We start from the raw sequence: 13,310 nt of genomic DNA, 5'->3' as shown, positions 1-13,310 counted from the left end.
ACATTAATTGGACTTCGGAGAATTTGGATGATATATGAAATTAGATAATGATGTTATATCAATCCTAATTTCTTTTTTTTTTTTTTTTTTTGAGACAGAGTCTCACTCTGTCGCCCAGGCTGGAGTGCAGCTGTGCAATCTCGGCTCACTGCAAGCTCCGCCTCCTGGGTTCACACCATTCTCCTGCCTCAGCCTCCCAAGTGGCTGGGACTACAGGCGCCTGCCACCACACTCGGCTAATTTTTTTGTATTTTTAGTAGAGACGGGGTTTCACCATGTTAGCCAGGATGGTCTCCATCTCCTGACCTCATGATCTGCCTGCCTCAGCCTCCCAAAGTGCTGGGATTACAGGCGTGAGCCACCACGCTCAGCCAATCCTAATTTCTTGATCATTATATTGTGATTATGAAAGAGAGTATCTTTCTATTTAGGAATGAAATATTCAGGAATAAAAGGGCATCCTGTTTATGACTTACTCTCAGAGGATTCATGAAAATTATAATATGCTTGCGTGTGTGTATATATAAGTATACATACACTGTCATGGGAAGCAAGTCGGGAGTGCAACCAGGGTGTCGACCCAGAGAGACCTGTGGTGATGGCTAAGAGATATGGTATTCTGAAAGGAAAGACAAAAGGGGTGTTTCTTGGCCGGGGGTAGTGACTCACGCCTGTAATTCCAGCACTTTGGGAGGCCGAGGCAGGCAGATCACCTGAAGTCGGGAGTTCAAGACCAGCCTGACCACATGGAGAAACTCCCGTCTCTACTAAAAATACAAAATTAGCCAGGCGTGGTGGTGCATGCCTGTAATCCCAGCTACTCAGGAGGCTGAGGCAGGAGAATCGCTTGAACCAGGGAGGTGGAGGTTGAGGTGAGCTGAGAATGCGCCATTGCACCCCAGTCTGGGCAATAAGAGCAAAACTCTGTCTCAAAAAAAAAATGCAGGGGGTGTTTCTTGACTTACATATATTTTTCAAAAACGCAGGGGGCGAGGGCGGGATGGGTAGGAAATCAAGAACTAGTGGATAGAAGGCTGATGTCAGTCTCTACAATGGAAATCATGGTCCCTCACAAGTTTACTGATCTAAGTCATTTCATAGACTTCATAGACTTAGAGCCCAATGATTTAAATAGCTCTATCTACCCCTGGGGAAGGACTCTTCAATGCCACAAAAATATGCAACAACCATTCTCTTGCTCCTTTTCTCAAGAGACCCAAAGCCATTAACCAGACAAATGTGCACTGGGAAAAGAAAAATACTCAGACTTTGATGGCCACTGGATACAGGCCCTAAGTTGACACTGGTACAAACAGACTAGAAAATGCCACTATGACCTTTCAGTTAAGAGTGGGAGTTCATGGAGGTTAAAGGATGAATGCAGCTTTGGACCAAACTAATCTAACAGGACCCACTTTGCAGGATTTTTTTTCTCCCAGTCTTTAAGTGGGACAGATATAAACTCAGTAGTTAGCATGTGAGAGACCTCACACTGACCTGTGTTGTAAGTCTTTATGGTAGAAAGGGCTAACTGAAAGCCCCTGAATCTGCGTTACCTGGCTAAGATAGTAAATTAGAAGCAATTCATAGGCCAGGCACGGTGGCTCATACCTATAATCCCAGCACTTTGGGAGGCTGAGGCAGGAGGATTGCTTGAGCCCAGGAGTTTCAAACCAGCCTGGGCAACATAGTGAGACCCCATCTCTACAAAAAATTTTTAAAAACTAGCTGGACATGGTGGCACGTGCTTGTAATCCCAGTTACTTGGGAGGCTGAGACTGGTGGATCAATTGAGTCTGAGGTCAAATCTGCAGTGAGCTGTGATCGTGCCACTGCACTCCAACCTGGGGAACAGAGAAGAAAGAAAAAGAGAAAAAGAAAGAGAGAGAGAAAAAGAGAGGAAGAGAGAGAAAGAAAGAAAAGGAGAGAGAGAGAGACACAGAGAGAAGGGGAGGGGAGGGGAGGGGAGTAGAGGGGAGGAGAGGAGAGGGAAGGATTGTAGACATTAATGCAACCTTCAAAGATTTGAAGATCTAGGGATGGGGGTCTCTATATCCCCATTCAATTCCCTCTGCTCCCTGCAAAAACCAGATAGAAAAAGTCTGGAGATGGATAGTGATGATAATTGTACAACAGTGTGAAAGTACTTACTGTTACTGAACTGTATACTTTAAAATGGTAAACTTTAAGTATATTTTATGACAATTTAAAAAACAGATGGATTGTAGACTACCACAAGAGCAAAAAAACACTGGACTGCCTTAACTGCAGCTGCTAGTTTGGATGCAGTATCATATTTTAATGACAGCTTTGAGATATAACTCACACACAATAAAGTTCACTCTTAAAAGTGTACAGTTCAGCGGTTTGCATGCAGTATCTTTATGACAGCTTTGAGATATAATTCACACACAATAAAGTTCACCCTTTAAAAGTGTATGATTCGGTGGTTTTTAATATATTCACAAAGTTATACATTGATCACCACTATCTACTTTCAGAACATTTTCATCACATCACCCTAAACATCTTTTTTTTTCTTTTTTTTTTTTTTTTTTTAGGCAGAGTCTCACTCTGTTTCCCAGGCTGGAGTGCAGTGGCATGATCTTGGCTCACTGTATCCTCCAGCCCCCTGGGTTCAAGCAATTCTCCTTCCTCAACCTCCTGAGTAGCTGGGACTACAGGTGTGTGCCACCATACCTGGCTAATTTTTGTATTTTCAGTAGAGATAGGGTTTCACCGTGTTGGCCAGGCTGCTGTCGAACTCCTGACCTCATGTGATCTGCCCACCTCGGCCTCCCAAAGCGTTGGGATCACAGACATGAGCCACCATGCCCAGTTCATCACCCTAAAAATAATCCCCACGGCCGGGCGCAGTGGCCTGGCCAATATGGTGAACCCCTGTCTCTATCAAAAATAGAAAAATTAGTCGAGCGTGGTAGTTTGTGCCTGTGATCCCAGCTATTCGGGAGGCTAACGCAGGAGAATCACTTGAACCCGGGAGGCAAAGGTTGCAGTGAGTCAAGATCACACCACTGCACTCCAGCCTGGGTGACAGAGTGAGACTCTGTCTCAAAAAAAAAAAAAAAAAATCTCCACTAGTAATCATTCTCCATCCCCCCTTCATTCAACCCCTGTCAGCCACTAATCTACTTTCTCTCTCTAGACATTTACCTGTTCTAGACTTGTCATACAAATGAAAACATACCAATAGGTGCCATCTTGTGCGTGGCTTATTTCGTAGTGTATTGTATTTTTTTCCTTGTTATAGCACATACTTCATTTATCTTTTTGGCTGAATAATATTCCTTTATACGGATATACCACTTATTTATCCATTCATCAGTTAATGGACACTTGGGTTGTTTCCACTTTTTGGCTATTATGAATAATGCGACGAACATTCATTTGCCAGCTTTAGTGTAAACATTATATATATATTTTGTGTGTGTTTTGTTTTGTTTTGTTTTTGCAGTTGCAAGATTTCATAGAGTGAAAACAGAGCTCCCATACAAAGGGAGGGGATCCAAAGAGGGTAGCTATTGCCGGCTCGAATGCCTGGGTTTATATCCCAATCATTGTCCTTCCCACTGTGCTCTCAGGCAATAGATGATTGGCTATTTCTTTTCCTCCTGTTTTTGCCTAATTAGCATTTTAGTGAGCTCTGTTTACTACCTGATTGGTCAGGTGTGAGCTAAGTTGCAAGCCCCATGCTTAAAGGTGGATGCGGTCACCTTCCCAGCTAGGCTTAGGGATTCTTAGTTGGCCTAGGAAATCCAGCTAGTCCTGTCTCTCAGTCCCCACTCACAACAGGAAAACCCAAGTGCTATTGGGGAGGTTGGCTGATGACCGTTCTAACTGCTTCCCGCTGAATTGGGGCATAGTAGCGGTTGTGCAGTTGAGATTTCCTCAGGAGGGGTGACTTTGATATCATCGACATCGGAGCATGGGCTAGCAGGCTGGTCCAGGGGTCCGTGGTAGATCTAAGTCATGGACTGCATCTGGGGCTCCATTTGAAGAACTATTTGTAGCTTTACAGCTTCAATTCTGGAAGAGACAAACTTAACAAGGAGGTTAAAGATACAGGGTCCAAAGAGGAGTAACAATATTATAGCTGCTAGAGGTCCTAAGAAGGGGAGAATCCAGGGCATCCATTGGCTGAGGAGGCCCCAGGGTCCAGTGTTTTGAAGCTCCTCTGCTCCACGTTGTATTTGATCTCGAATTTCTTTAACTTTCTTGGTGATGATTCCGGATTGATTAACATAACAGCATTCTTCCCCTAAAAATAAACAGGTTCCCCCTCTTTCGGTGGTTAGCAAGTCTAAAGCTCTTTGATTTTGAAGGACTACTGCTGCTAGGGAGTTAAGTTGATCTTGCAAGGTGACCAGGGAGTCGGTGACCCATTCCATGTCACCATTTAGTTCTTGAGATAGTTTGTAATAGAACTGAGTAGAGGTTGTGATACCGCCCATGCCAGTACCTAGTCTACCTAGCACTCCTACTCCGACAACAAAAGGAAGAATGGGTACTCTTTTATTGCGGGGCTTAGGGACGACATAATTGTATAAATCTTGTTCAGTGTAGATGGTCATAGGGGGCACTAAGAATGAGAGGAAGCACATAGATTCTGAAGAGCCATTCAAACGATAGGCTGATGTACCACAGACAAAAAATATTCCTGAGGGTAGGCAGACTATTCGTGTGGGGGGAGTTACCCACTTGATGCATTGGGAGTTGGTTGTGTCTATCGTATTGCTAAATTTTACACAGGTGAGGTTTGAGGTATGGGTTATTTCCAGATTGGAAACAAGGGGTCCTACTAAAACGGAAGTGGTGTTTATTTCTGTGCTGAAGTTGTTCCATTGTTCAGGTACAGGGATTGAAATGTATGGCCTGAGGTGCAGGGGGAGGCACATCCAACGGTTAGTAGGGTTTTCGGCCAAGACCTCATGAAGCCCAGTGAGGTTGGTATTAAATAGGCTTACGAGGCAAGTATGAGTACGGAGGGTTTCATGTAGTTTTGAGAGATCTAGTACTTTGTAGGGGCTAGGCGTGCTATGTACCCAGGTCAGTTGGGAGATTACTTCGTTTATGTGTTTTTCTCTTGCCTGATCTTGAACTCCACCCCCATCAGACATACCGGTATGGGTGAAGTAAGTCCAACAGACAGTGGCTCTAAGTCCTTCTAGCACGCAAGTTAGCAAATGTCTGCGGCACCAAACTCCATGTCCTGATTCTGTGTCCCAGTGAGGGTCTACACTGGGAACTGCCTGCTGGCCTGTGGGGAATTTTTCTCTTTCTTCTGTTGTCATCCTATCATTGACCTGACTGAGATACCAGAGATCGGCAAACTCTCAGGCTGCAGTTATGGTGGCACTTCTCTCATTTGGGGTTAGTATCTGATTAGCAATAACATTGTATCTCTCCACGTCAGATCAAAGGATTGTCCTAACCCTTGTAAAACATCAATATAGCCATCAGGGTTATCTAAGAATTTACCTAGGTCTATTTTAATTTGCTTTAAGTCTGAGAGAGAAAAAGGTATACGCACTCTGGCTGGGCCCAATTCTCCTCCTCCCACTGCTTGGAGTGGGCATAATCGGGGAAAATTGGCACTCTGGTTCGGCGTTTACCCCTTTGTCTATCTCCTTTTGGACAGTTTGGGTTGAAAGGGGGTCCTTATTAGTTGGGGAAGGAGTCGGGGGGACGCTGGGGTAGGGAGTGGACTCTGAGGGCTTCCTGTAGGGCATAAATCACACTTTTTACATAATTGCGAGTTGTCTCTTAATGAAAAGAAAGTTTGTACATATGGCACTTCACTCCATATGCCTTCTTTTCTACAAAAGAGGTCTAGCTGTAAGCTGGTGTTATAATTTATACTTCCCTCAGGAGGCCAGGTTTCTCCCCCTTGAAGAGGGTATCGCAGCCAGGTGGTACTGCAGAAGAATATAAGCCGTTTTTTTCTTAGCGTCTGAGAGTCCAATTGGTCCCAATTCTCCAGAATACATCTTAGGGGCGTTTCTGCCTTGGGGGGAACGTTTCTCACTGCTTTGGAGGTCCCTTCGTAGTCACCAAATGTTACTGGGGGTCCTTACTCCCAGAGCTCCCAAGATGGTGGCGGGCCACTTCCAAGATGGTGGCAAGCCTGGTGGTCTCTGACCTGGGGTTCTTGGCCTCACGGATTCCAAGGAATGGAATCTTGGGCCATGCGGTGAGTGTTATAGCTCTATTAGAAGCCATGGGTCACGGAAGAGAACCGTGGAACCCAGTGACTAGTGTTCAGCTCGATTAGGACGAACCCAGGCTCTTAGCCGTGCAGGAACAATGGCAAGCCTTTAGCCCGATCGGGAGCGGCAATGGGCGCCTTGCTGGATCAGGAAAACAGCAGACACCCTGCCAGATCTGGAGGGATGGAAGTCAGCGGCAGGTCTGCGACAGCGGCTAACAACAGGGATGGACGGTGAGCAAAAGCTCAGCTCGAGCCATAACAAACATGGACCAGAAGAGTGCAGTTCTAAGATTTAATAGAGTGAAAACAGAGCTCCCATACAAAGGGAGGGGACCAAAGAGGGTAGCCCTGAACATGTATTTTCAATTATCTTGGGCATATGCCTGTAAGGGGAATTGCAAGGCCATATAGTAACTCTACGTTTAACCATTTGAAGAACTGCCAAACTTTCCCAAAGTGACTGCACCATTTTACTTTCCCACCAGTAGTGTATGAAGCTTCCAATTGTTCCACATCCTCACCAGCACTTGTAATTTTCCATCTTTTTGACTGCAGTCATCCTAGTGAACATGAAATGATAACTCAGTGTGGTTTTGATTTCAATGAATGCAGTATCTTCACTGGGAAAAAAAAAACTCAAGCCTCTGGTACTTGATATGTAACAACTAAACTGACATCCTTTTCAAAAGGAGGATCAAAAGCAGCTTACTTTAACTTGATGTGTTAGGGTTATTCCTTGAATGTAATAACATTATATATTCCTGTCATGTGATTTGACTGTGCATCCTATGGGAAGAGTCCATGTCCCTTGCCTTGATGACTTTAGGCTTGAGCATGTGACATGCTCTGAGACAAAATATGAGAAGATGTGATAATGTGCCACAATTGAGCAGAAATTTACAATTGCTCTCCATCTCTCTCTCTCCTACACTCTGTCATAGCCCTGACAGAGGCTGCTCCTTGAGCCTCGGTCCCAGAATGAGAAGACACAAAGAACAGAATTCCAGTCTAGAGCTAAGCAAAGCCAAACCTGTTACCCAGCAGACACTTGGTATTTAAATTAAAATTTTTATAACTACTTTTAAGTGCATAGGAAAAAATCTTGCCAAGCACAGTGGCTGGCGCCTAGAATCCTAGTGCTTTGGGAGGCCAAGGCAAGAAGATCGCTTGAGTCCAGGGGATTGAGACCAGACTAGGCAACAGAGTGAGACCCCATTTCTACAAAGATTTGTTTTAAATGAGCCAGATGTAGTTGTGCACAACTGTAGTCCTAGCTGCTGTAGAACATGAGACGGGAGAAATCACTTGAGCCCAGGAGTTCAAGGTTATAGCAAGCAATGATGATACTACACTCAAGCCTGGGTGACAGAGCAAGATCCTATCTCTTTAAAAACAAAAAGAAAACCTCAAAAGATCATACTAAATTGTTAAAGGTACTGAATAAATCCATTTATACAACAATAATTTTCACTTTTCACTTTGTGTTCATTTTGTAATATTAGAATGCTTTAAGGAACATATACTACTTTTGTAATTTCTTCATTTTCTTTTTTTAAAAATTACCTATGCTAGGCCAGGTGCAGTGGCTCACGCTTGTAATCTCAGCACTCTGGGAGGCTAAGGCAGGGGTATCACTTCAGGTCAGGAGTTCAAGAGCAGCCTGGCCAATAGGGTGAAACCCCATCTCTACTAATACTACAAAAATTACTTTGGGAGGCCAAGGCAGGCAGATCACGAGATGGAGACCATCCTGGCTGACATGGTGAAACCCCGTCTCTACTAAAAATACAAAAAATTAGCCAGGAGTGGTGGCATTGCGCCTGTGGTCCCAGCTACTCGGGAGGCTGAGGCAGGAGAATGGTGAGAACTTGGAAAGTGGAGGTTGCAGTGAGCTGAGATTGAGCCACTGCACTCCAGCTTGGGCGACAGAGCGAGATTCCAACTCAATAAATAAATAAATAAGCCAGGTGTGGTAGTGGGCACCTGTAATCCCAGCTGCTCGGAGGGCTGAGGCAGGAGAATTGCTTGAACCTGGGTGGGGGAGGTTGCAGGGACCCAAGATCACGCCATTGCACTCTAGCCTGGGCATCACAGCAAGACTGCATTTCAAAAAAAAAAAAAAATTACCTATGCTGGTCTCCACTTAACATAGCTGAGATTAAATTATAATGAATTTACATTTTAAGAAAAAGGACATCAATAATAAAAACATGTTAATTTAGATAAAGAACTTTGTACATATGTGATTACATTTATAGATCTCATTGAAAATACAAGCTTAATGGACGCATTCCCTTTAAAAACTGGCATAAGGATGCCCTCTCTCACCATTCATATTCAACACAGTATTGGAAGCACTGGCCAGGGAATCAGGCAAGAGAAAGAAAGAAAGGGTATTCAAATAGGAACAGAGGAAGTCAAATTGTCTCTGTCTGCAGATGACATGATTGTGTATTTAGAAAACCCCATTGTCTCCGCCCAAAAACTCCTTAAGCTGATAAGCAACTTCAGCAAAGTCTCAGGATACAAAATCAATGTGCAAAAATCACAAGCATTCCTATACACCCTTAACAGACAAACAGCCAAATCATGAGTCAACTCCTATTCACAATTGCTACAAAAAGAATAAAATGCTTAGGAATCCAACTTACAAGGGATGCGAAGGACCTCTTCAAGGAGAACTACAAACCACTGCTCAGGGAAATAAGAGAGGATACAAACAAATGGAAGAACATTCCATGCTCATGGGTTGGAAGAATCAATCATGAAAATGGCCATACTGCCCAAGGTAATTTATAGATTCAATGCTATTCCCATCAAGCTACCACTGACTTTCTTCACAGAATTAGAAAAAAAAATACTTTAAATTTCATGTAGAACCAAAAAACAGCCCAGATAGCCAAGGCAATCCTAAGCAAAAAGAACAAAGCTGGAGGCATCATGCTACCTGACTTCAAACTATACAAGAAGGCTACAGTAACCAAAACTCCATGGTAATGGTACCAAAACAGAGACATAGACCAATGGAACAGAACAGAGACCTCACATATAATACCACACATCTACAACTATCTGATCTTCGACAAACCTGACAAAAACAAGCAACGGAGAAAGGATTCCCTATTTAATAAACGGTGCTGAGAAAACTGGCTAGCCACATGCAGAAAACAGAAACTGGATCCCTTCCTTACACCTTATACAAAAATTAACTCAAGATGGACTAATAACTTAAATGGAAAACCTAAAACCATAAAAACTCTAGAAGGAAACCTAGGCAATACCATTCAGGACATCGGCACGGGCAAAGACTTCATGACGAAGCCACCAAAAAGCAATCGCAACAAAAGCCAAAATCGACAAATGGGATCTAATTAAACTAAAGAGCTTCTGCACAGCAAAAGAAACTATCATCACAGTGAACAGGCAACCTACAGAATGGGAGAAAATTTTTGCAATCTATCCATCTGACAAAGGGCTAATATCCAGAATCTACAAGGAACTTAAATTTACAAGAAAAAAACAACCCCATCAAAAAGTGAGTGAAGGATATGAACAGACACTTCTCAAAAGAAGACATTTACGCAGCCAACAAACTTATGAAAAAAAGCTCAACATCACTTGTCATTAGAGAAACGCAAATCAAAACCACAATGAGATACCATCTCACACCAGTTAGAATGGTGATCATTAAAAAGTCAGGAAACAATAGATGCAGGTGAGGCTGTGGAGAAATACGAATGCTTTTACACTGTTGGTGGGAGTGTAAATTCGTTCAACCATTGTGGAAGACAGTGTGGCGATTCCACAAGGATCCAGAACCAGAACTGCCATTTGACCCAGCAATCCCATTACTGGGTACATACCCAAAGGATTATAAATCATTCTACTATAAAGACACATGCACCTCCAGGCGCGGTGGCTCATGCCTATAATCCCAGCACTTTGGGAGGCCGAAGCGGGCAGATCACCAGGTCAGGAGATTGAAACCAACCTGGCCAAAATGGTGAAACCCCATCTCTACTAAAAATACAAACATTAGCTAGGCATGGTGGTGCACACCTGTAGTCCCAGCTACTTGGTAGGCTGAGGCAGGAGAATTGCTTGAACCTGGGAGGCAGAGGCAGAGGTTGCTGTGAGCCAGTATCGCGCCACTGCGCTCCAGCCTGGGCAACAGAGCCAGACTCCGTCTCTCAAAAAAAGAGTTTATGTCCTTTGTAGGGACATGGATGAAGCTGGAAACCATCATTCTCAGCAAACTAACACAGGAACAGAAAACCAAACACCACATGTTCTCACTCATAAGTGAGAGTTGAACAATGAGAATACATGGACACAGGGAGAGGAACATCACATATTGGGGACTGTCGGTGGGTAGGGGGCTAGGGGAGGGAGAGCATTAGGACAAATACCTAATACATGCAGGGCTTAAAACCTAGATGACGGGTTGACAGGTGTATGTACCATGGCACATGTATATCTATCTAACAAACCTGCACGTTCAGCACGTGTATCCCAGAACTTAAAAAAAAAGAAGAAAATACAAACTTAACATTAAGGTAAAAAGTAATACCAATTCTTAGTAAGCTCAAAAAAATTTTTAACTATATGAATAGCTTCATAATAAATTAACTACTCCCTTAACACCATTATTAATGCAAATTTGCTTAGTGGATTAAAAAACATCTGTGTCATATCTGCCATCCTCTCAAACAACATCTGCCTTCTCTAAAACCCCAATTTAATCTGAGCCATCCCAATTCTCAACTACTCCTTCATACTGCCTGAGATGAAAAACAGCTGGGATTGAATGACTGCCAAAATATATTAAACCAATCTAACTGCAGGGTAACAGAGTAGATTTCTGCCTGAGGTAGTTTAACTAGGTTCACATATCTATAAATACTATTGCAAACACCCTTCCAATTATTTGATACACACTGAGACTGGCACCTCATAATACTGCATATGCTGAATTCCTAGAAAAATAAACCTCAAGTAGGAAATATTCCTAAAATATTCACTTTTGTTTAAAAGGAAATTACTTATCTGTCCTGGTAAAAAGACATAAAACGACAAAAATACAATAAACATTAAAATTAACAGTGTCAGGTTAAAAAATCATTATCCATGATTTATTTTTAAATACATCTATGTTTTTGCTAGATTATTTAGAGTTAACATAATTAAATGGAACTTTAAGCAATTATTATGGTTCATCTCCATGAGGTATTTTTTTTTTTTTTTTTTTTTTCAGATGGAGTCTCGCTCTGTCACCCAGGCTGGAGTGCAGCAGCGTGATCTCAACTCACTGCCACCTTCGCCTCCCAGGTTCAAGTGATGCTCCTGCCTCAGCCTCCCGAGTAGCTGGGATTACAGGCGCACGCCACCAAGCCTGGCTGATTTTTGTATTTTTAGTAGAGACAGGGTTTCACCATGTTGTTCAGGCTGGTCTCGAACTCCTGACCTTGTGATCCACCCGCCTTGGCCTCCCAAAGTGCTGGGATTACAGGCGTGAGCCACTGCGCCCGGCCTAACTCCATGTAGTATTAACTTTTCTTCTCTTCTGATTCTTGTATCAGCTGCACCTTTTCTTTTAATTCCTTCTGATCTTTGGCATACTGTTCAAATATTGGTTGAAAAATATATACTCCTCCAGCAATTCCAAGGATAGTGGCAAAAAGCAGTTGTGCAAAAGTCAATCTCCTAAACATTGCTGCAACAAATAAAGCTCAAGGAAAAGGTGGTTTTGGAAAGTTACACTCCACACCCAGGAAATCTCTTCAAATCTGTGTACAAAAATGGAAAGCAAAGCCATCACTTAGTACAATGTCCTTTTAAAAGATTTTATGTCACTACTTTGCACTGGAGTGAACAATATTTTTATAATATGTTACTAATTAAAACAAGAATATAAGTATATAAGGAGTACAGGAAATGAATTAGGGAAGGGTATAAGACAAAGCTAAAATCTTTTCTATTACAGAATGTTCTCAATGGTTTTAAATGCATACTTTTTTTATTTTTTTTTTTGGGACGGAGTCTCGCTCTGGCGCCCAGGCTGGAGTGCAGTGGCGCAATCTCGGCTCCCTGCAAGCTCCGCCTCCCGGGTTCACGCCATTCTCCTGCCTCAGCCTCCCACGTAGCTGGGAATACAGGCGCGTGCCACCACACCCAGCTAATTTTTTGTATTTTTTGAACAGACGGGGTTTCACCGTGTTAGCCAGGATGGTCTCGATCCTCCGACCTCGTGATCCGCCCGCCTCGGCCTCCTAAAGTGCTGGGAATACAGGCGTGAGCCACCGCGCCCGGCCTGGTTTTATTTTTAACAGGAGGAGTGGGCCGGACGCGGTGGCTCACGCCTGCAATCCCAACACTTTGGGAGGGCGAGGCGGGCGGATCACGAGGTCAGGAGTTACAGACCAGCCTGGCCAATATGGTGAAACCCCGTCTCTACAAAAAAATACAAAAATTGGCCAGGCGTGGTGGCGCATGCCTGTAGTCCCAGCTACTCGGGAGCTGAGGCAGGAAAATCACTGGAACCCGGGAGGCAGAAGTTGCAATGAGCCGAGATCGCGCCACTGCACTCCAGCCTGGGCGACAAGAAAGAAACTCCATCTCAAAAAAAAAAAAAAAAAAAAATCCAAAAAAAACAAAAACTAACAACAGCAACAACAAAAAAAATAGGAACCATTCAGCCTGTTTCCACATCTGTACAAGCTAAATCATCCCTACCCTGCCTACCCCGTTGAACAGGCATTTTTTGTGAGAGCAACGAACCTGAAATGTTAACACCAACACTGACGTCTATAATTACCGTTACCGTTTTTAATAACCACTCAGGCACCTCCGACTGTTCTGCGCCTGCTCCACGTCGCTAAACTCGCTACCGCCCGCTCCCCTCCAGAGACCGGGCTCCTTCCGGCAGTTTTCGGACCCCCGAGCACAGAGACCGCCAAGCCAAAGGCGAGTAGCGATCCCTCGGCTCGGAAACGGCGAAAGGAAACGGTAGGCGGGTCACCACGTCGGGTGGGAGTGACGAAGTTGCCAGTTCCGGTCACTTCCGGGCTTCCGAGCGACGGCT

The 13,310-nt window shown here is 43.8% G+C and overlaps 1 protein-coding gene across 8 annotated transcripts; it reads right to left on the bottom strand.

Annotated features, from left to right (window-relative positions):
- Positions 1–216: 216 nt before the first annotated feature.
- On the bottom strand, positions 217–13,303 carry PIGBOS1 (PIGB opposite strand 1). Of its 8 annotated transcripts, none has more exons than XM_063639417.1 (2): positions 13,007–13,303; positions 217–12,015 (listed from the first exon to the last, which is right to left on the bottom strand). In XM_063639417.1, exon 2 carries the CDS (start codon positions 5,310–5,312, stop codon positions 3,984–3,986), a length of 1,329 nt encoding a protein of 442 aa, XP_063495487.1. In that variant the 5' UTR covers positions 5,313–12,015; positions 13,007–13,303; the 3' UTR covers positions 217–3,983. The 8 variants fall into 8 exon arrangements, with proteins under 8 accessions (XP_063495487.1, XP_063495488.1, XP_063495489.1 ...); XM_063639418.1 differs by having other exon boundaries at positions 13,050–13,291; XM_063639419.1 differs by having other exon boundaries at positions 13,044–13,266.
- Between the last annotated feature and the right edge of the window lie 7 nt (positions 13,304–13,310).

This window comes from Symphalangus syndactylus, chromosome 5 (assembly GCF_028878055.3).
Source record: "Symphalangus syndactylus isolate Jambi chromosome 5, NHGRI_mSymSyn1-v2.1_pri, whole genome shotgun sequence".
In the NCBI taxonomy this organism is placed as follows: Eukaryota; Metazoa; Chordata; class Mammalia; order Primates; family Hylobatidae; genus Symphalangus; species Symphalangus syndactylus.
Note: the sequence above shows the minus strand (reverse complement) of the source record. Positions and strands in the feature narration are given on the sequence as shown.